Source organism: Tamandua tetradactyla, chromosome 10 (assembly GCF_023851605.1).
Source record: "Tamandua tetradactyla isolate mTamTet1 chromosome 10, mTamTet1.pri, whole genome shotgun sequence".
Taxonomy (NCBI): Eukaryota; Metazoa; Chordata; class Mammalia; order Pilosa; family Myrmecophagidae; genus Tamandua; species Tamandua tetradactyla.
Genome location: NC_135336.1, coordinates 376564 through 399637, shown reverse-complemented (window position 1 = coordinate 399637; position 23074 = coordinate 376564). Strand labels below are relative to the sequence as shown.

Genomic DNA, 23074 nt, shown 5'->3' with positions numbered 1-23074 from the left:
TTTTAATAAGCCTTCACAAGGGTAAGCACATAAATACAAAGTATTTTGCTCATCATGGGAAAAAGGTATGTACCACTGTATTTATTTTAAGGACAAATCTGAAGAGACAGGAAGGTAAAAGAGTTTAAAAGTTTCCACTGACTGAAAGACTAAGACTCAGTTCCTACTACTTTCATGATTAACAGAATTAATTTTTACACCTAATACCCATTTAGGGAGCTCCCACATATAAGCCCTTCTGCAAAAGCCTACACTATTAATTGGCCTTACAAAGAATGGACACAGAAAGGGCAATGCCTCTAGCCCCCCAGGAACTATAACCACATCCAGAACTTGAAAGAGGGAGGAGGCAAAGAGAGACAAAAAGAAGAAAATAAAAAATAAGGGCAAACAATGTAAGATAGAGGCCAAACTTAAAAAGTTGCTTCCACCCCCACCCCCAAGAGGAGGGAAACCAAGCACAGTGGCCAAGTCAAGAACCACTTTCCACTCCTTGGGAACTACTTCCCCCTCTTTCCAAAACTGAACATATTTTGCTCATTCATCCTGAACCAAGGATGAGTCCAGAAGGCCCATAAACACTGGGCATCAGGGAATGAAACCTCTCATAGGCCCTGGTTCCTCTGTCCAGGAATGGACCTACAGCCCCACATCCCTGGGTGTCCATCACATGTCCCATGGCGATGCCTGCTCCCTTCCCGGTCCCAGACAGTCCCAGTTGCTGGGAGGTAGGGGGCGCAGGCATTGTTCTCGCTCGTCACCAACGATGAAAGTGAAGCTCTGGCCACCCCACCTGCGGACCCCGCCTCCAAATCCCGGCGGGGTCCATGGCCAGGAAGGCATTTCGCCGGCGCGCCCCTCCCAGCTACCTTGGTCCCTGCCCGGGAATCCCCACATCCCCGATGGGGAGTCGAGGCAGAGCGGCACTCACCAGCCAGCCGGGGGCTCTCGCAGGCTCAGGCCCACGTTCAGGTACTCCATCTCCGAGGCTGCGGCAGGGACCGCGGTGCTAAGACGGATGCTCGGGCCCCAGGAGGCGATGGTGCGGCCCTGGGCCTCCAGGCACAGTGCGCGCAGGGCCACAGGCTCGGCTGCCCCCAGCAGCACGTGCCTGGCCATAGTCTCGCTCGAGTAACAGCCCTTGCGTTCGTCCTCGAACACCAGACCCAGGCTCTTCATGCCGCCCTCGAAGCCCACGATCGCCACGGACCTCGCCTCGCCGCCCATCCCGCCGGGTGACGCGGCCCAGCCGCGGAGGTCGCCAGCGGGCCTGATTCGGGGTGCCCAGCACAGCGGTGCCGCTGTCACGGTCTCCCGCTGCACGCCAAGGGTCTCCACAGCCGCCCGAAGGTCTCTGGTGGAGCCCCAGCACGCCATGGAGCCTGTCCCTTTAACAAACCCAGCTGGGAAGGGAAAGGGCCCGGGATAGCCCACCCCGGGCGTGCGCCTATAGGCCAGCGGTGAGTTCTGTGCTTTGCCGATTGGTTGTCAGTCGTCACTGAGTCATTTCATTGGCGCCCCCATGCATGGTGTAGCGCAGGAAGGCAGTGCGTGATCTGGAGATGGTGGCCAATGGGAAGACACAAGTGTGCATGTGCACAAGTCTCTTATTGGCTGGGAAAAGACAGTACTGGGCAGAGACCAATAGTGAGGCTGTGTGCCCATGTGGACAGACAGTGGGAAACACTATCTGTCTGGGCAGGGCGGAGCGGAGTATCACTGACTCCGGGAGCTTTGGCCATTCCTATGGTTATGCAAGAGGGCGGATTTCTACTAGCAAGAAGGGTTCGCTCCAGAGCCTGAAGCTGTGGCTGAAACTGCCTTGTTTTTGTGAATTGATTTGTAATATTAGATGGAGATTAATGCCCTGGAAAGTAAAACTCAGCAATGCTTCCTTGTGAGATGTTGGGGTCTGGCTGCATCGGATGTCAATGAAAACCTGGAATCTACTAACCACTTGGCCAGGATTCAGAATTCTTAGCCTAGGTAAGAGCGGCTGAGAGAAAGAATGAGGACTGCGGTTGTACACCAGGTGCTACCCACTAAGGAGTGGGCACCCAGCCCTTCCAAGATGGAAATGGCTGAACCTTTAATTCTTCTCCCTGCTCCAAATACTGTCACGAATTAGGCTGTGTCCAAACAATATCTGCCACCCAAGTTTCCGCTGCACCCTGAAGGATTTCGTCACCTCAATATGACAGTTCACGAAAATTTCCACCTGCCTTCATGACTTATTTCCCACGCTCACAGCTCCTCTGACTGTCCTTGATTTCTTTTTCTTCTTTAGTCCTCCGTTCCTCCTGTATTCTAAATTTCTTTTACCATCTAGCATAGCTGTTAATTTCTGGTCATTTCCAAACTCCTTTAAATATTCCCCTCGTCAAAACTCCCAAGTTTGTGAGGTGTTATCACCAGTTGAATAATATATTGAGATTTAAAATCTTTCTTGATGTGGCTTGTTTTATTGTTGCTGTTGCAGGTCTACCACCACAGGAATGGATTAAAAGAACATGGCCTCTTCTAGGATGCATAACCGCTTCACACTGCCATAATAATGTACCCTTTTATGTTATAATTCTCATGTGTATTACATCTTCACCTTTATGTTATGGTTGTAATACGTATTGTGTCTATATACATTGAAAAATCTACAAGACAATATTTACATTTTTATTTACAACAGTTATATGTATTTTAAAGAACTCAAGAAGAGAAAACGAGTCTATTATATGACCAAATTATTTACCATATTTGTTATTCTTTCATTATTCCTGAAGTTCTTGTTTTTTCTCTTTTTTTTTTTCTGTGCTGATCTCTTTCTCCTCTCATTCTGGGTCTTCAATGACTTGAATATTAGATCTTTCTGATATTGTCCCATATGTCCCTGCAGCTCTGTTTTTATTTCAATCTTTTTTTTCTCTCTTTTAGAGATTGGATAATTTAGATTCATGGACTCTCTTCTTCTGTCATCTGCCTTTTACATTGTGATGCAGTGAATTCCTTATTTCAAACATTGTACTTTTCTGTTCTTAAAAGTTCTTTTTTCATATTATTTTCTATTTCTCTTTCTAATAAAGAAATAGAAATATCTTCACATTTATTTCAAGAGTGTCTACCTTTATCTCATGAAGCGTGGCTGAAATAGTTTAAAGTCTTTGAAAATTTCAATATCTGGGTCATTTCCAGGTGGTTATATGTTGATTGCCTTTTCCCTTGAGGACTGGTCACATTTTCCTGCCTTTATTTATTAATTTTTTAAGATGATGAATAATTTTATTTATATCCTTGATGTTTTAAATGTTATGTTACGAGGCTCTGGGTCCTGCTAAAATCATCTGGAGAATGTCAATTGCTTTTCTGTTTCCACAGCCTATAAATTTGATTATTTTCAGACTCTAAGTTCTTTCTCACTCATAGGCAATTGTTCCAATGCCATCGGAGTTCTCAAAGCCTTTGATCTACTGCTTTGGTCATTTCCCATGCATGAGTAGCCTTCTCTTACACAGAATCAGGTAATCCCCTTCTCCATCTCTTTCTTCTCCAGGAGTCACCTGATGATCTGTGGCTCCCAAGTACTGCTTTTCCAGACCTGTGGATAAAAATATGGGGGGTTCTCCAGGAGTTTTAGCCATCAGCTGCCTCACTAGTTCTTTCATTTGGGGCCACTCTGAGGGCAAAACGATGAAGGAAAATTGAGAAAAAATAATGAATATTCTTCTAATATGATTCAAACCACAGGGTCCCCCTTTCCCATTTCCTCTGGCCAGAGAGATGAGTTTTCTTTCTGGGTTTGCATTGCTTGAGCCATCCCACCCCCCACCCCAGTGCAGCTGTGATGGCAGCCACCATCAGGACAGGACCAGGAGAGAAGAAAAATACATACATATATCCCATAATGATAGGAGTAAAGGGTTGCATAAGTGTTTAAAGGTGAGGAAGAGACAAATTTTCGTTGGAAAAGAATTCCAAATAGTTTATGTAAATTCTTCTCCCTCCAGAAGGCAGACCTTAATCCCTTCTTGAGTATGGGCTGGACTTTGTGCTTAGCTACTTGGTATGTAAGGGGTGGGAGAAGGGGGGAAGTGACTTTACAGTGGATGAACTTGGCAGACACTTAACATGAGCAGCAATTTCATATTGATACATGCACTCCAGCTCTGATGGAATGAGACAGGCACTTCAGTTCTGTAGTTTTCCTCTTCAAAACCCATGCCTCCAGTATAACTGTGGGAAAAACATCAGACAAACCTGATTTGAGGGATCTTCTACAAAATACTTGACCTGCTAAGGTCATTAAAAGAAAAAAACAGGAAAATATGAGAAACTGTCTTAGACAAGAAGAGCCTAAAGAGACATAGACTGGATCCTGGAACAGAGAAAGGGCATTAGTGGAAAATTAGTGGAAAAACTGTCTAGCCCAAATAAAATCTGGAATTTAGTTAATAGTAATAATATACCATCTTGATTTCTTAGTTTCACAAATGGACCATGATAGATATAACACTTGAGGGAAAACCAATGAGGGTGCTGGACTCTTTGTGTGTTCTTTGTCATTCTTTGTAAATTTAAAATTATTCCAAAGTGAAAGTTTATTTTAAAAAAGACAAGGATATTCCCCCATATTATCCTGCTTGCGAGGACCCATTTGCCTGGTTCTGTGACCAGAAAGATTGGATTTCTTTGTTTCTGTGCCTTCTGAGTTCTGTGCAGTTCCTTGCCAGGCTGTTCTTGGTTCAAAGTCAAATAAAGTATGGAGAACCCTCCATCCCAAAACATCTCCCTCTTGTTACAGTGTGTTCTCCAATTTATAACTTCCCTCCCTAAACCACCTGCTATTATCAGTGCTCAGGTCGTTGATTTTTAAATATTTTTTATTCTGTCCAGAGTATTAATCACAATCAAAGCAGAAGGGAAGCAAGGCTGCAGCATCCTGACTCGGTGGTGTTTAGCACTAGAGTCCCAATTTATCTTTGCTGATTCTTCAGAGCTTATGAAGGTAATTGAATATCTACATGAGTATCATTCTCTTTCTGTAGCATGCAGACATTCATCTTGTTGTTACCTAGACCTTTTTATCTTATAAATTTAATTTGTGCTTTCATATATCTCTGTCTTAATTTGGGGGCTTACCCATATGTTTGCTGACTAAAGTTCATCCACTGAATTGGAAATAAATTTTCAAAATCAAACATCTCTTGAAAGAAGGGTGAAGGCCCCAATCTTTAGAGACATCTTCTGGGCACCAGTCCAGGTATTCCACATATGCAATCCCAGGCAGTTCTCCCAACAACCCGTGAAGAGGGCATCTGGAAGTAGAGATCCCAATTTTATGGACAAGCTGCCCAAGGTGAAAAGGGGGAAGTAGCTTGCTCCACATTCCATGGCCTGAAATGACAGAGCCAAGATCAAACCCAAGGCCTTCTGTCCTCTTCTCAGTGCAGGAAGCTTTTAACCTTCAATATCAAAGTTAAAAGTTAAAGTGGTAGAAGGAAGAGAGAAAAGAAGGGAGGGCAGGAGGGAAGAAGGGAAAGGAGGAAGGAAGGGAGAGAGAGAGAGGAGGGGAAGATGGAAAGGAGGGAAAGGGATGGAGAGAGGAAAAGGAGGAAGGAAAGAAGAAAGGAAGGAAGGGAGGGAGGGAGGAAGATGAACCCTTTTTAATAAGTAGAAAGAACAGACATTCACTAATGCTTGTATGGGCTCCTTTAACATCACCAGTTTGTACTGTGAACACAGCAGTGATACGCTCTGTGTTGGTAACACTCTACAGGGAATAATTTAATGCTGTAATGGAGTATTCTGTATACCAAAAGACCTAAATTTGTCTTCTACTTCTTCCAAAAGTGATTTGTTCAGTTGAGGAGGAAATATCTGAAATTATTAGTGTTATTTTATTTAAAGGAAAGTTTTGAGAGGAAGTGTAAGGGAGGTGTCAAAAAGGCAACTAAGGAGAGAGAAAAATATCAGAGAACCAAAAGAAATAGTGAAGACAATTTTGTCTGATTCCTAGATTTTGATGGAGAGAATGGGCTAATTAAAGGGGCTGATAAACTTCTTTGGCTAAAGATATTTTAGTATGAGTAGCAGAAAAGCCCATGCCTTCTTATTTCACGGAATACCCATATATAATGCAGTTGTATTGAAATGACAACAGAACAGGTAGAGGAAAGTTTCTCCTCCAAATGAACTAATAGTAGATTGCATTACCATTATTGAAAGTGAACAAGCAAACACGAAATCAGGACATGCAGGATAAGTAACAATTAGGGATCTTAAATAAATATAATTAGATCTATATTGAATGCAGAATCAATGGGAAAAGCTCATCTGTGACCCAACATTATGTGTTCTACATGATTGCCCTCTGATATCCCTTTTCCATCCCAAAGGGTCTGTTCTATTTGAAATGACCATGTGATAACATATTCTATTATTGATTTTACTTAAAAACCTCCTTACAAATATTTGATGCCTCATGAAGAATTCCAATAGTAAAATTGTCATGAAAATGATGCAAATTATAACTTTGAAAAATCACATTACGACCTGAGGTCCAGAGAATGAAGAGCCTGTGTTTTCCACCAGCACCCTTGGCAAAGAGTATGGGAGTGTGGGCGAGCCCATGTCCTTGTTTTGGGCTCATTCAGGCATTTTCACCTCCAACACCCGTCTCTCCTCAGTTTGAAGTAATACCTCCTGTTTCCTGTGTATGCATTTGCAAACACATGCACATTTAGAAACATAATGACATGTTTTTATGCTACATAAGGCTATATTTTTTAGTTTTATATATTTTATATAGTTTTATTTGTCTTACCCACACACACAAGGTCCTACTGTACTTGAATCTGAATCTTGTTTTTTGTCGTTGTTTGTTTCTACTTCAAAACTTGCCAAAGCTCTTATTTTACATAAGGACCCCCTACATAGTTTTTATGGTTAACATAGAATTTTATCATGTAATCTTATCATTGTTTGTATAATTACAGCCCTACTAATAGGTATTTAGATTCCTACTAATAGGCACTACTATTAGTATTTACTATTAGCCCTACTAATAGGCATTTAGATTTGGGGCTGTGAATAAAACTAATACTGAATGCTTTACCTCTTTGTATCCAGGTGTAACTATTTCCTGTATAATAGAAACCCAAAGGTGTAATGCTGGGTCAAAGGGTATAGCATTTTAAATTTAGATAAATACTGCCAAATTGCCTTTTAAAAAGATTATATATTCACTAACAGCACATTATATTATTTTTTATCTTGCCTATCTTGGATATAACCAGTCTTTGAAATTTTTGCCAATCAGATGGGTGAAAAATGGAACTTCATTGTGGTTTAAATTTACCTTTACATGAATATGAGTGAATGAGTGAGGTTGAGTATATTCTAAGGTGACATATTTCTTCTATGAAATGGTGATTCATCTTCCTTGTTCTTTGTTTTCCTACTGGGTTGTTAGTCTTTTTTCCTCATTGATTTTTAGGAGTTATTTTAATGTATTCTAGGTATTGACAGTTTGGTCTTATACATTGCAAATGTTTCATCTCGTACTTCTTGGTTTTTCATCTTGCAGATGCTTTTAATTTAAATTGAATTAAATATAAATATATTTAATATAGTAAGATTTATGAATATTTTACTTTATAGTATCAATTGTTTTTTTAAAATAAGATCTTCCCTTTCCCAAGATTATAAAGCATTTACCCATATTTTCTTCTTTTTTGGGGGGGAGCATGGAATTAAACCTTGTTTATTTTCTTAAATTAAACAACTAGAAAAATATATCACAGCAAACAGGCTATACTCTCACAAGTAATAAATTGGTAGTAAGACAAGATCCTTATCAAAATGATAAGGTATCAGTGGTGGGACAGGAACATGGCAGGCTGCAGAGGCCCCAGGCTGAATGTGGTATTTGTACTGGGGGCTGTCTATCCTTTGCTCTCAGGGAGTCACAGCTCACTCAAGCCTGAGTTGCTTTTTCTTCCTTTTCTGTTGCCAGGTGATGTCTGAAGAGGGCTCTATTATTTTACGGTGCTAAGCAGGCAATTCTGGGTTTAGGCTTTCATGTCTTTCTGTTCTAAGAAAAAACAGTGAATAACTCCCAAATGCAGTAATTTACAACTCTTAAGCAGCCAACATTTCCTCTTTCACTGTTCATTTTCACATATTAGTATATACCCCTATTACAACTTCCTTTCCTTTCAAGTGAACAGTATCACTTGAGGATTGTCCTTTTGCTTTCTGTAGACGGCCTCCAGGGCCATCACAACAGTCAGTGAGAGAGAGACACTCTGCTTACTCCACCCGGTGTCACATCACTTGTCATGGATTTGCATGGACTCCAGGCTGAGAGATATAATATGTGAGAATTTCAAGAACAACACAGCTACATCTTGATGACAGATAAAGTCTTCCCAGGGAGCCTTTCTCAGTACCCTTTCTCACATCTCCACATATTAAACAATTTCAGAGCCTTGCATATAAAGCAAAATCAAGGAAATAAAAATCCCAGAAGCCCTTCTTTCCCTTTCTAAATTAGTGACCTCATGGATTTTGTTTTACAATTTATAGAAAATGGTGCGGTGATACCCTGGCGAAACAGGAGGTTGGCAGCAAACAAATCCCCCTTCTCAAACAGGCAAGTTAGAGGGGACTGCCAGCCTGATAGAACCTATGTGTCAAGCAGAATTTGGCATGTTGGAGGGTGCTGGGAGCATCTACTGCAGGACAAACACTTGCCACATGAAATTTTAGGCTTTATAAAATTCTTCTGTGCTATCTCTGATCCAAATTTTAGCTCCAGTTTTTCCATTTTACTTTTTATGGACTGAAGTATATAAAAGAACCAGTGTCCAGAGGCAGGAAACATATTCCTTCACACTGCTGCCATCATAATTTCTTCATAAACTTCATTTAAAGACCCAAGTTCCCACTCCTCTTTCTTAAAGATGCCTGCCCTCATCCCCAATGACAATGGCAAAGACTCTCATTTCCTCATGGATGACAGACCTCTTTCATCTCCTTGATCATGGATGGGATGAAGTGCCTGTGGTCCGCCACACAGCTTCCCAGCCATCCCTCCACCTGAAGCTCCTTACTCTCTGCACCCCTTGAGTCTCTGGTTATTTCATTGTGATGTATGGTGCACCAGGCCAGGAGGTCCTGGAACTTCTCTTGTTCACTGGTCATCAGGGCTTGGGTCTGAGCCAGAGGCACGTGCCCATGCTCCCTGCACAGATGAACTTGCTCCATGGACACCTGGCTGTTCTCACAACAGCTGGCAGTGCACCAGAACACAGGGCCCTACCTCTTCCAGGTGTTCTCTCTCTTCAGGCTCTTCATCATGGAGCCCACCACCTGCTGTGCACCGAGCTGCTTGCAGTCCCGCCATGGCCACCCTGCACAGCCTGCCACCCACCCACAGTTTCTTTTAATACTGAGAGGTTTAGAATAAAAACTGATTTTATTCTTACCTTTAGCTCTTTAATATTCTGGGTATCTTGTGAAGAAAACATTTAATGTGCCCCTTCCTCCAAAGATAGCTAATTCCTCTAATGTAATTTATTGAATAATCCTCTTTCTTTACTGAATGGAATATTCATTTCTATCATATAATGAATTTACATAGAACCACTTATCTCTTCTTAAAGTTTTATATCTTGTACTCATCTATTGTCTATTCCTGCACCAAAATCACATAGTTATTTCAGATTTTTCTATAGAATCCTTTAAGAAAAGGACCACCTTGTTTATGTTCTTTAAAAATTTATTTAGGCTATTCTTGTACATTTTTTTCTTCCAGAATAATTCTAGGACTAAGCTGTCAGGTTTTCATTAAAAAAGTTGTGTGTCTGTTTAGGATAGCACTGGGAGAATATTGAATTCATCAGTTAAATTATGGAGAATGGACATTTTTTAATATTGAACTTCCCATCCCAGAACTTATATGCTCTTCAATAAAATTTTGTCTTTTCCTTCATCTATATCTTGCCTATTTTTGGTTAGATTTATTTTATAACTTCCCTCTGCTATTTTAAATTGAGTGGGATGTGTTTTCCTCCTTGACATTTTTAGATTGGTTATAACTAGTGTCCAGGAAAACTTTTTTTTAAATGGATCCCATGGACTCTGCATCTCTTATAATACAGGGTTCATGCATAAAGCTTTCTAAGGTTTTGTTAAGAGTCAAGTATGTCACAGGCTAATTGGGAAAATGAGACAACAGGACATAAGGGTATTAAGAGGACAAATGCCCCTTCCCATCTTCAAATGTTTTATCATCCTTGTGTCCTTTAGGGTCTTGGGTTTATAGGAGATGTTATCAGGCTAGATATAGAACCCTTCCCACGTGGCTGTTCAGGATGGTGGGCTGTTAGCACCAGCTACAGGGCTGTACATTGTTGAGTGGGGGTTCTGTCAGCCTTTTTCTGGGACTGTATTGCTTGAAGTTCAGAGGTGTGTGCAAGGCAGGTCTCTGCCCCATGTGAAGACCATAAGGGCAATGAAAAGAGCAGGCATTTGAGTTCCCAGGTTCAAACCACCTCGCCCTTGCTGTATAGAACTGAGGAAGGCACCAACCTTCCTTAGCTTCAGATATTAATGCCTTCCTTGCTGTGTATCTTTAACACTTCAATGGAATGGTGCTTGGAAGGTGCTTGGCATATAGCAAAGGTTCAAAAAATGGTGGCCCTTGTTTGTTGATGAGATGTAGGTGGTGGTGGATATGGACTCTGAGTCCTACAGATTGTTTTGGGTACTGGCTATGCCATTTCCTGATGCTGTGACCAGACAGGATACTTGGTCTCTTCCAGCCTCAGTTTCCTCCAAGTAGGACTGGTCTTAAATGAAGGATTGAGATGATGTTTATGTTAGTACTTTGTGAAATGTATTATTCCATGTAATTATAGCTGGTAATAATGCTACTCTCTCAGTCTTCCTTATCTTTGCCAATTGGGAGGAAAAAAAATGTTCTCATCATGAGTTAGAGAAGAAATGTATTTATTGGTTCACTTTGAAATCATATTTTGTAATTACAGTATTTAAAGGGAGCTTCTGATACCATTTGTGTCCTATGAAGACCTTCAGGATTTTAAGTTACTGTTTGAAGTTGTTCTTTTCTAATAGGCCATTTTCCATAAAGATATATAACCAGGATCCTAGCTAAATTATCCAAACCACCCACTCAAAGCCAAATGCCTAATATCTCCCATGAAATTGAGCATCCCAAGGCACTGCTTTTCAAAAACCTGAGGAGACTCTGACTTACAGCCTTGGTTTTTAGCCTCAAGTAACAGTGTTGTGGGATATTTGGGTAACAACGGAGATGGCTCTGCAACATTGGCCCAATATTCTTACTCTTGCTAGCACAACAGACATAATCCTTTTCACTTATGCACTAAACTTAGGCTGACATAAGAGAGAGGGGCATTTAATTATCCTTAATAAAGAAATTTAATTAATTATCACAATTTTGAGGCTGAGCCAGAAGTTCTTGAAAACTGGATGTGGGTTGTGGTTCAAGAACAAACATTTTAATGCAGGTAACCTTATTGCTGAGATAGTCTCCTTTCTTTTTGCCTTTTCCTTCAAAACACCAAGTTTTGACTGATTCTGCCACTAAAAGGTAGTATTCTGGAGGACAGATGCTCCTCATCCACCAATATGTGGTGACCATTCATTCCATCCTTGAGAAAAATGAAGAGAGGGACTTGTAAAGAAGTCATAAGAAGTTATTAGCTATTTTCCAAGTTAAGTTTTTGGATCACCCATTAAAAAATTGGTCACCTGTGCTCTCTCTACCCATGAGCTTTACATTTACTGTTCAGTGCTTTTCAAAGAGAAGTATTTAAAGTGTTGATGGGAGAAACCTTTTCTTTGGAAAATTCACAAAGTACTAACATGAACATAATCTCAACCCTTAATTTAAGACCAGTCCTACCTGGAGGAAACTGTGGCTGGAAGAGACCAATGATACCCTATGAAACAGAGGTGTCATTATAAACAGGCATCTTTGTGTTTATATGATATCAAGGGACTGTCCTGGAGTTTCACCATAAGCAGTGAAAGACATTGTAAAGGAGATCAGTGACATTTCTCCACCCTGCTTGTTAAAGACCTTTGCATGTGGTGGCCAGAGAGTGGAGGTGAAGATTCACAGCATATGGGCATGTGTTTATTACTATTTGAGTCTTGTTAGTATTCTTATAGGATTATACCACAGGGGAAAGGATAAGATTAGAATATCTGCCTCTTGCCCATGTCACATTTCCCCAGCTTGGACATGACAGCTTCTTGCTGAGTAGCTGTGAGGAAAGAGGCAGGAGAAAGCCAAATTGTGAATTTAGACTTGACCTAGCTCATGGCCCATCTCTCCAGAATGGTGGCTCTCAACCTGGGCTGCTCTTTGATATCATCTGGAAGCTTTCAAAAGACAGATGCTCGGGGCCTGCTCAGATCAATTCAATGAGAACTCCTGGCCCTGGTGTTTATCGCATGCTGTTCAGATGGTGGCTCCAGTGTCCATCTAGAGCTGAGAACAGGGCTCTGAATGTATGTTGTCTGAAAAATAAGTTTGTTCTCATCGCTCTCAACCAATGGAGAGCAAATTGGTGACCCTTATTAGTTAGACACCCTAGTAGGTTCAGAGTGTTTTAATTTCTCAGCTGCTAAAATGAATGCTATTCAATTAGTTGGCTGAACAACAGGAATTATTGGTTCATCATTTCAGAGGCTAGATGGCTGGCTTCTTCCTGGGCTCAGTATCTTCTGGCTGGCCAGCAATCTTTGGTGTTCCTTGGCTTTTCCATCATGTGGTGATGAACATGGAGATATCTTCTCTCTCTTCTGGCTTCCACTGACTTCCAGCTTCCTTGCTTCTCCCGTGTACAATTTCCTTTGCATGTAAGAATATCAGCCATATTGAATTAAGACAATCAGCTTGGGCACACCTTAGCTAGTAACAGTCCTAAATAAAAATGGACTGGGGGTTGGGACCTGAACATGCCTTTTGTGGGGAACTTGATTCAATTTCCAAAACAGGGTTTAAAGTTAGAGTTTAAGAAAGAAATAAAAATATGTGGAAGGGGCTAAATATGAGTTCTTAACCTGAGTCCATGAGATTATAGGGGTTCCATAAAACCCTGAAATTGTATGCCAAGTGTTGAGGGTGTGTGGAAAGAGAGGGTATGGGTTCATACCTTCTAGAAGCCACAGATGGAAAATTCTTTAAGACCTGCTGATGTAAATCTGCCTTCTTGAAATCCATACCCAGACAAAGACCTACACAGAATTTTTTTTTTATTTCCAAGCCAAACTGTATCTAGCTTCATTAAAGATACTTTTCATAACTAATTATGGTATTTCAGGGAGGACATAGGCAGATAATCATTAACAGTATACAACTTTCAAACTCCCTTCTTCCATGGACTGCAAAAATCAGAAACCATTATAAAACCCAAGGATGTCTTCATTTGATGACATTTAGCATGCTATTTCACAAGTTTTCATGAGCTGACCCTGACTTTCAGGAAATGAAATGAGAATGGCAGAATTATTTTTAGCAATTCGGGGCACCCTGCCCTTCCAGATAAATTTGCTTATTGGTTTTTCTATTTCTGAAAAATAAGTTGTTGGGATTTTGATTGGTATTGCATTGAATCTGTAAATCAATTTAGGTAGGATTGACATCTTAATTATATTTAGTCTTCCAATCCATGAACACGGTATGCCCTTCCATCTATTTAGGTCTTCTGTGATTTCTATTAGCAGTTTTTTGTAGTTTTCTTTATATAGGTTTTTTGTCTCTTTAGTTAAATTTATTCCTAGGTATTTTATTCTTTTAGTTGCGATTGTAAATGGGATTCGTTTCTTGATTTCCCCCTCAGCTTGTTCATTACTAGTGTATAGAAATGCTACAGATTTTTGAATGTTGATCTTGTAACCTGCTACTTTGCTGTACTCATTTATTAGCTCTAGTAGTTTTGTTGTGGATTTTTCCGGGTTTTCGACGTATAGTATCATATCGTCTGCAAACAGTGATAGTTTTACTTCTTCCTTTCCAATTTTGATGCCTTGTATTTCTTTTTCTTGTCTAATTGCTCTGGCTAGAACCTCCAACACAATGTTGAATAATAGTGGTGATAGTGGACATCCTTGTCTTGTTCCTGATCTTAGGGGGAAAGTTTTCAATTTTTCCCCATTGAGGATGATATTAGCTGTGGGTTTTTCATATATTCCCTCTATCATTTTAAGGAAGTTCCCTTGTATTCCTATCTTTTGAAGTGTTTTCAACAGGAAAGGATGTTGAATCTTGTCAAATGCCTTCTCTGCATCAATTGAGATGATCGTGTGATTTTTCTGCTTTGATTTGTTGATATGATGTATTACATTAATTGATTTTCTAATGTTGAACCATCCTTGCATACCTGGGATGAATCCTACTTGGTCATGATGTATAATTCTTTTAATGTGTTGTTGGATACGATTTGCTAGAATTTTATTGAGGATTTTTGCATCTATATTCATTAGAGAGATTGGTCTGTAGTTTTCTTTTTTTGTAATATCTTTGCCTGGTTTTGGTATGAGGGTGATGTTGGCTTCATAGAATGAATTAGGTAGTTTTCCCTCCACTTCGATTTTTTTGAAGAGTTTGAGGAGAGTTGGTACTAATTCTTTCTGGAATGTTTGATAGAATTCACATGTGAAGCCGTCTGGTCCTGGACTTTTCTTTTCAGGAAGCTTTTGAATGACTAATTCAATTTCTTTACTTGTGATTGGTTTGTTGAGGTCATCTATTTCTTCTTGAGTCAAAGTTGGTTGTTCATGTCTTTCCAGGAACCCGTCCATTTCATCTAAATTGTTGTATTTATTAGCGTAAAGTTGTTCATAGTATCCTGTTATTACCTCCTTTATTTCTGTGAGGTCAGTAGTTATGTCTCCTCTTCCATTTCTGATCTTATTTATTTGCATCCTCTCTCTTCTTCTTTTTGTCAGTCTTGCTAAGGGCCCATCAATCTTATTGATTTTCTCATAGAACCAACTTCTGGTCTTATTGATTTTCTCTATTGTTTTCATGTTTTCAATTTCATTTATTTCTGCTCTAATCTTTGTTATTTCTTTCCTTTTGCTTGCTTTGGGATTAGTTTGCTGTTCTTTCTCCAGTTCTTCCAAGTGGACAGTTAATTCCTGCATTTTTACCTTTTCTTCTTTTCTGATATAGGCATTTAGGGCAATAAATTTCCCTCTTAGCACTGCCTTTGCTGTGTCTCATAAGTTTTGAAATGTTGTGTTTTCATTTTCATTCGCCTCGAGGTATTTACTAATTTCTCTTGCAATTTCATCTTTGACCCACTTGTTGTTTAAGAGTGTGTTGTTGAGCCTCCACGTATTTGTGAATTTTCTGGCACTCCGCCTATTATTGATTTCCAACTTCATTCCTTTATGATCCGAGAAAGTGTTGTGTATGATTTCAATCTTTTTAAATTTGTTAAGACTTGCTTTGTGACCCAGCATATGGTCTATCTTTGAGAATGATCCATGAGCACTTGAGAAAAAGGTGTATCCTGCTGTTGTGGGATGTAATGTCCTATAAATGTCTGTCAAGTCTAGCTCATTTATAGTAATATTCAGATTCTCTATTTCTTTATTGATCCTCTGTCTAGATGTTCTGTCCATTGATGAGAGTGGTGAATTGAAGTCTCCAACTATTATGGTATGTGTCTATTTCCCTTTTCAGTGTTTGCAGTGTATTCCTCACGTATTTTGGGGCATTCTGGCTTGGTGCATAAATATTTATGATTGTTATGTCTTCTTGTTTAATTGTTCCTTTTATTAGTAGATAGTGTCCTTCTTTGTCTCTTTTAACTGTTTTACATTTGAAGTCTAATTTGTTGGATATTAGTATAGCCACTCCTGCTCTTTTCTGGTTGTTATTTGCATGAAATATCTTTTCCCAACCTTTCACTTTCAACCTATGTTTATCTTTGGGTCTAAGATGTGTTTCCTGTAGACAGCATATAGAGGGATCCTGTTTTTTAATCCATTCTGCCAGTCTATGTCTTTTGATTGGAGAATTCAGTCCATTAACATTTAGTGTTATTACTGTTTGGATAATATTTTCCTCTAACATTTTGCCTTTTGTATTATATATATCATATCTGACTTTCCTTCTTTCTACACTCTTCTCCATACCTCTCTCTTCTGTCTTTTCGTATCTGACTCTAGTGCTCCCTTTAGTATTTCTTGCAGAGCTGGTCTCTTGGTCACAAATTCTCTCAGTGACTTTTTGTCTGAGAATGTTTTAGTTTCTCCCTCATTTTTGAAGGACAATTTGGCAGTTTTTCTCTTTTAGTAATTTAAATATATCATCCCACTGTCTTCTAACTTCCATGGTTTCTGCTGAGAAATCTACACATAGTCTTATTGGGTTTCCCTTGTATGTGATGGATTGTTTTTCTCTTGCTGCTTTCAAGATCCTCTCTTTCTCTTTGACCTCTGACATTCTAACTAGTAAGTGTCTTGGAAAACGCCTATTTGGGTCTAATCTCTTTGGGGTGCGCTGCACTTCTTGGATCTGTAATTTTAGGTCTTTCATAAGAGTTGGGAAATTTTCAGTGATAATTTCTTCCATTAGTTTTTCTCCTCCTTTTCCCTTCTCTTCTCCTTCTGGGACACCCACAACACTTATATTTGTGCGGTTCATATTGTCCTTGAGTTCCCTGATACCCTGTTCAAATTTTTCCATTCTTTTCCCGATAGTTTCTGTTTCTTTTTGGAATTCAGATCTTCCATCCTCCAAATCACTAATTCTACCTTCTGTCTCTTTAAATCTATCATTGTAGGTATCCATTGTTTTTTCCATCTTTTCTACTTTATCCTTCACTTCCATAAGCTCTGTGATTTGTTTTTTCAGTTTTTCTATTTCTTCTTTTTTTCCGCCCGTGTCTTCTTCATGTCCTCCCTCAATTTATCGATTTCGTTTTTGAAGAGGTTTTCCATTTCTGTTCGTATATTCAGCATTAGTTGTTTCAGCTCCTGTATCTCATTTGAACTATTGGTTTCTTCCTTTGACTGGGCCATATTTTCAATTTTCTGAGCGTGATCCATTATCTTCTGCTGGCATCTGGGCATTTAGTCAGATTTCCCTGGGTGTTGGACCCAGCAGGTTGAAAGATTTTTCTGTGAAATCTCTGGGTTCTGTTTTTCTTATCCTGCCCAGTAGGTGGCGCTCGTGGCACATGTTTGTCTGCGGGTTCCACCAGTAAAAGGTGCTGTGGGTCCTTTAACTTTGGAAAACTCTCGCCGTGGGGGAGGTTCGCCAGCCGAAGCGGCTTGGAAGTGTGCCAGCCGACCCGGGGGTCCGAACGTGGGGAGGGTCACCGGCTGCCGCAGCCCGGGAGAGCGCCTGACCGAATTTCTTAGTCAGCCCGGGGTGCCAAGTGTGGTGGGAGTGTGCCAGCCACCACAGCCCAGGAGAGTGCACTGTTCCCAGTCGGGCCGGGGAGTCACGTGTTTGGAAGGGACCCCCCCGGTCACCATTCTCCGCGGTCTGGGGATTTCCGACCCAACTCTCTCAGTTGGTCCAGGGGGCCTCACGTGGTGGGAGCGCCAGCTGCCGCAGCCCGAGGGGACCGCCTTCCCAATTCTGCCAGCTGGCCCGGGAAGGAAGAGGGGAGGGACTCCGGCCACTTGCCATCCCGCCCGGGATAGCCTGCGCCCCTCAGCGATCTCACCGGAGCTGGTTCTCCCAGACAGTCAGCTGTTCCAGGATGGGGTATGCCATCCCTTTGATCTCCGTCGTGGCTCCGGGAGCTGCTCTGTATCATCTCCACTCCCCCAGTAGCTGTTCTGGAGGAGGAAATGTGAGGGTGGCAAGTCTGTCGAGGATGGTGGCGGAGAAGCTGGTGAAGGCGGAAGGGGCACGGTGGTGGTTGGAGAGCCACTGGAACAGGAGGAGAAAGGGAAGGATAAGATGGTGGATGGAGCACCGCCGGAGCAGAAGGGGAAAGAGAAGGGCAAGATGGCGGCAGGAGCGCCACCGGCGGAGAAGGGGGAAGAGGAGGGCTGGCTGGCTGGCGGCGGGAGTGCCGCCGGCGGAGAAAGAGGGAGAGGAGGGCTGGCTGACTGGCGGCAGGAGCGCCGCCGGTGGAGAAAGAGATAGGTGGTTATTTTTAAAGTTGCTTCTTTGTAATCTGTAAGCATTCCTAAAGAGGCAGGCTTCTGCAAACAACTGCCTCAAAATGTGTGTGTGTTCATGTGTGTGCATGTGGGTCCATTAATTCAGAATTACTCCAATTACAAGCTTTTGATTCTCTGAAACCCTCTCTCTAACCCAAAAGAGATGGAGAGCCCTCAGACCGGTGGTCCAATCAGATCATTTTCCCTGTTGCCTGCAGCAGATGTAAGCAATTTACTTTTTATTTCTGCATATTCAGTGTGAGCGGAGCTGTTGGGGACCTTTCACCCCCGAGCCTGCAGGATTCTAACCCTATCAAATTAAAGTATTTTGCTCACTTATTCCCAAATGCTTTGCGGGTGCTAAGCAGGCATCCCACTGAATAGCAATGATGGGTGTTCATGTCCACTCATAGCCCCAGCTTAATCAGAGATTATTAAGGAAAATATACAGTGCTTTAATTTGATGAGATTGGTTATAGGTAGTGCAGTTAAAGGTCACCCTCCTCCATGTATCTCCCTCTGTCTCTGTAATATTTTCCTCTAGCTTGACAATCCTAAACTGCAAACAATAGGCCAAGACAGCACATTTATTTTTGACATGCTGTGATGGGCTCAATAGGGATGAAGATTAATTATTTAAAGATTGCATAAACAAACATCCTGGGCCAGGTTTGGGTTACAGCTTTCCCTTTGTATGTATGCTGTTGCCTTAAAAAAACATGTTCAAGAAATGTGCCTCCTTTGGACAGGAAGACATTTAGATGGAGGACCCAGACGTGCTGCTGCCAGATGGCTGGGTTTGTTTGCTATCTCCTGTTGTTGGCTGGGCAGAGAGTGCTGGTGGCTTCCAGTTCCCAGGGAATGGTGCCTCCAAAGAACTGATATCCTCATCTGACCCTGGAAACTTCTCCACCTGCTGCAAGCTAATTGAGCCAGCCTGCTTGCACCAATGGGAGTGATGGAGCCATGGGGGGTTGTGTGTGGGGGGCTGTTTATTTGCATCCCTAGTATTGAAGGAGATGCCAGGGGGATAGGGGTGGCCATGCCTTTCCCTTACAAGGGGAGAGAATTACCTGCCTCTTTTTGCTCATTTGAGGGTGGATATTCATACTAAGTTTTTCTTCCCCCATAGAGACATTCTTTCTGATTTCCCTGCACTCGGTCTTTGCAGATGTGGAGCCAAAGCCTTGAGCCCTGCTTATTTGTGGTGCTTAGGCTTTCCCCCACTCCCTCCCCACCCAGGCCTGGTTCTCGATGTTCTCATTGAGGTATTATCAAAGGCCCAGGGAAAGGCATACAAAGGAACAAGGGCAACTTCTAATCTTCTGTCAAACTTAATGGTTTCTGTGTATGTGTCTATGTAATTGACCAACTTCAGGCTGATTTACCTAGAAATTTACATGAAAATTGCTTTATGCAGCTGTATGTAAAAATTCAAGCCACACAGTGTTACTGCACCACGCAGGCCAATCCCAAGCCTGGTGGTATTGTAGCTGAGGACAATTTGTTTTCATTGTTTAGATGAGGTGAAGGGCTGCTGCAGGGTGGGGGTGGGTGAAGGAAAGACCCCGGAGAGAATGGTTCCTCAGGACAGCACAGGTCTTTAATGCTGCAGTTAGGGGAGGAGGGTGGGGCTGCCTCCTTCCATCTCTGAGCATGCTCCCCTGAGCATATCCTTAAAGGGTTTTTTTTTGTTTTTGCTTTCTTGAATCCTTAATATTTTAAAAGGAAGCATCTCCCTGATTTAATTATTTGAAAAACTGTCACAAGTTCAACTGGAAAATATTCAGGGATACAGCTCTTTAAGAAATTATTGCTGTATGCACCTTTGGGCAGGGGGAAAATCTCACAAAATGGTGTCTTCATGTGTTGTTTTATTTTCAACTCTAACATTATTGAAATGTGATGATTTGGACATAATGGAGAAGAACTACTACTACTGCTACTAATAGGCAGAGAACAACTTCTCCATGGGAACTTGGGGGAAGGTGGAGGTGGCCACAGGTCCCTGCCTTCCTAATGAAATAGCTGCCAGGTGCTGGGGGGTACTTGGTGGGTGGGGAGCAAAGTTGGATGGGGGGTGCTTTTCTTTGGTAATTCCTCAGGACCCTTTAATGCATGCATTGAGCACAGTGGCATATTCCCATTGTATGCACTTGTGCTTGGCTGGGTGGCTCTGGGGTCCGGGAAACAGAGACCCTGTCCTAACCTCTATGAGGAATGTTACCCTGTGGGAAGCAGATTTCTGCTTTCTGCCTTCTCTCCCATGGCTGGCCTGTGGACAGGGAAGACAGCCCTACCCTGGGTTTCTAAGGAGAAAGGCTATGAAGAGAGAATGCCAACAGCAGCTTCTGTTTCCTTTAGTGTTTTGTCAATTTGTATATGGGTGTATATTTCTGTATTTAGCAAAATTCATGATTGCTTTATGCTGGCTATTAAATGCTTTGATAAGGACATTTAGCTTTATTGCTCCTATTCTCTATATTTATGTGGTTAGATATATATCTTGATTTGGAACAAGTTTTCACCATTCAGATCTGTGTCATTTAGAGTCCACCTTAGGATTTGGTGATGAGGTGGTTGAGTAAGGGTAGCCTCCTCAATGGCACTCACCTTGTCACTTTATCTTTATGACATCCTCTCAACACTTCTTGGCACTGTCCTCTTAATTTTCCCCATTTTAAAAGTGGTTCTTCAGCACATCCCTTGTTTCCCTTTATTTGGCCCTCAACTCATTTTTCTCCACCACAAAGCAAACTTGAAGCAAATCAATGGAAAAATAAGTTCTGTTATCCTTTTCCTGCAAAACATGCAAAAGAATTTTTAAAAATTGTTGGTATTTCAGTCTTTCCACTTTAAGACTGTAATTCTGCCCATACAAGGCATTCTTTCTTTATTTAGATGTTTTCTGTACAAATTGGACAAGTTCTTTCCCTTTCTTCTGAGAGAATATGAAAGAAGCCATAGGTTAGCTGAGAATATGCTGTTTATGGTGGAAAAGTGAAATGTTGGCTTGGCGAAAACTTTTGTTACATTGAGAATAAAGTGTGGAAATACGTGATAATTTATAAGCCTTGTGAGATAAGGAATGATGCACTAGTAGTTATTGTAGACAGATGCTACAAGGCTGAAGGAGAGGATGAACTTGGCTTTTCAAGTTGCTGAGGTGATGATAAAAATAAGCTGGGAATAAATATTTGGGTTTCTTCTGTTGTACACCCTCACCAGATGTATTCCAAAGCACTTTTTCAAACTGAAAATATTCCTTTCCAAGTGTTCTCAAACTTATGTCATTATCATATCACCATCAGTCTCATAAATGAGGTTTATCATTGTGTTTCAATAGGCACTCACTGATAAAAGCAGTTATTTCCCTTCATGCTTTTTCATGTGTTTCAATGGAACCGAGTAGCATTAGCTATTATGGGCATTGCCAATGGTGCCACGTTATCAAACATAGCCTGGTGATCAGGAGGAACTGGACAGAGAAATTTACATAAATTTAGATGAATAATCTAAAAAAAAAGAAAACAAAATGACAACGCAGAGTTTACTCATATGAATTTCTAATACAGATATTAGAGTCACTCTGGAGTGTTTTATTGTCTATTTAGAGTACATATTACATTTTGTCTCAACTAGATAATTTTACCTTCCTTGATCCTACATGACTGAAAGCAAACAAAGAAACAGTAACAAAAATTTCCACCCCAGGCCGTTTTCTGGGATTCGAATCACAGAAGGTACTTCAGCCTGATATAATACAGCATTATAACTCTTTTGAGGTGAAAAAGTTTCCTAAAATTTTGTTGATCTATTCCATTTATAGATCAAGTCACTTTTGAAAGTCATGAAACCTAAAAATATCGTCATGCCTGGAACCCTCTGCAAGCAATTCTGACAGCTGCCACTAGGGGGAGTGCTGTTGACGTGGGTAGCCCAGGTTTCCTATACTAACTGAAATCCAGAGATTCCATATAGAAATATGGTTTCCCACAAAATAGAACTGTTTATTAAAGAAAAAAAATTCCACTATCTGCTAATTACCTGTGTTTGTATTTAAATAAAAAATAAGTACAATCTGAGCAGGAGAAAGCCACCAAGCTGTGTCTTAGTATCTACACCATTTATGGTGTTTTTGTTGCGCTTGATTTAGCCCTGCTGGGATCACAGTACAAATAAGGATAACATTGAAAAACTACTCAAGAACAAATTTTGTTCTCTAATAAAATACTACTTCACTTTTTGGCACTTACTCGGAAATATTAAATAAGGTAACATATTCTAAGCCAAAAATTGAACCCCAATAAATCCTCCCAAATTACATGGGTAAAAATACACATCAGTTTTAAATCAGATAATTTAGAAATTTAAATTGTGTCATTGTAAATATCAGATCAAGAAAGAAATTACAAATATAATTATTTATAAGCAAAAATGGAATTCTCATAAAACTTATTGTGTGCTTCCAAAAGTGTAGTTAAAAGCAAATTTATAGCACCATTAAGTAAGACAAAGTTAAAAGAGATAAGTTACTCATTTAATTAAAAAGTGAAAAAGCTATAAATATATAGAAGCAATATTTGTAAACAGTAGAACAGATAAGTAAAAAGATAGATTTAAGTGAGGTGAACAATTTCCAGACATTCCTCTGTCATTCTCATGTAGATAATCAAATAGATCATACAAATGAACAACATTAAAAACAGAAAGCATACAACATCAAATTTGGAGGAGGTGAAAATGATATATCATCTGTATAAATCTATGCTAAAAATTTGGAACCCTCAGTAAAATGTTATTTTTTTCAGAAAATATAAAATACTGTTACTAATTATAAAATAATAAATAAGCCAGGTACAGTAATGTCATTTTTAAAAACAAAAAATACACA

General features: G+C 40.6%; 1 protein-coding gene and 1 pseudogene across 4 annotated transcripts in view; one reads left to right on the top strand and one right to left on the bottom strand.

Annotated features, from left to right (window-relative positions):
• Window positions 1–1439, bottom strand: part of LOC143648122 (arrestin domain-containing protein 4-like) — a 14619-nt pseudogene extending 13180 nt beyond the window's left edge. The window contains exon 1 of the transcript XR_013158386.1: window positions 932–1439. The product of XR_013158386.1 is annotated as an arrestin domain-containing protein 4-like (transcript). The remainder of the gene's footprint in view (window positions 1–931) is intronic.
• The window catches only part of LOC143648121 (uncharacterized), a 120202-nt gene continuing 98407 nt past the window's right edge, over window positions 1280–23074 (top strand). For all 3 annotated transcript variants that reach the window (XR_013158385.1, XR_013158384.1, XM_077117689.1), the window contains exons 1-3: window positions 1280–1986; window positions 3418–3512; window positions 4885–4996. Coding sequence is in view for 1 of the 3 variants with exons in the window: in XM_077117689.1 (XP_076973804.1) it covers window positions 3430–3512; window positions 4885–4996 (195 nt within the window). In the remaining 2 variants the exon portion in view is untranslated. The remainder of the gene's footprint in view (window positions 1987–3417; window positions 3513–4884; window positions 4997–23074) is intronic.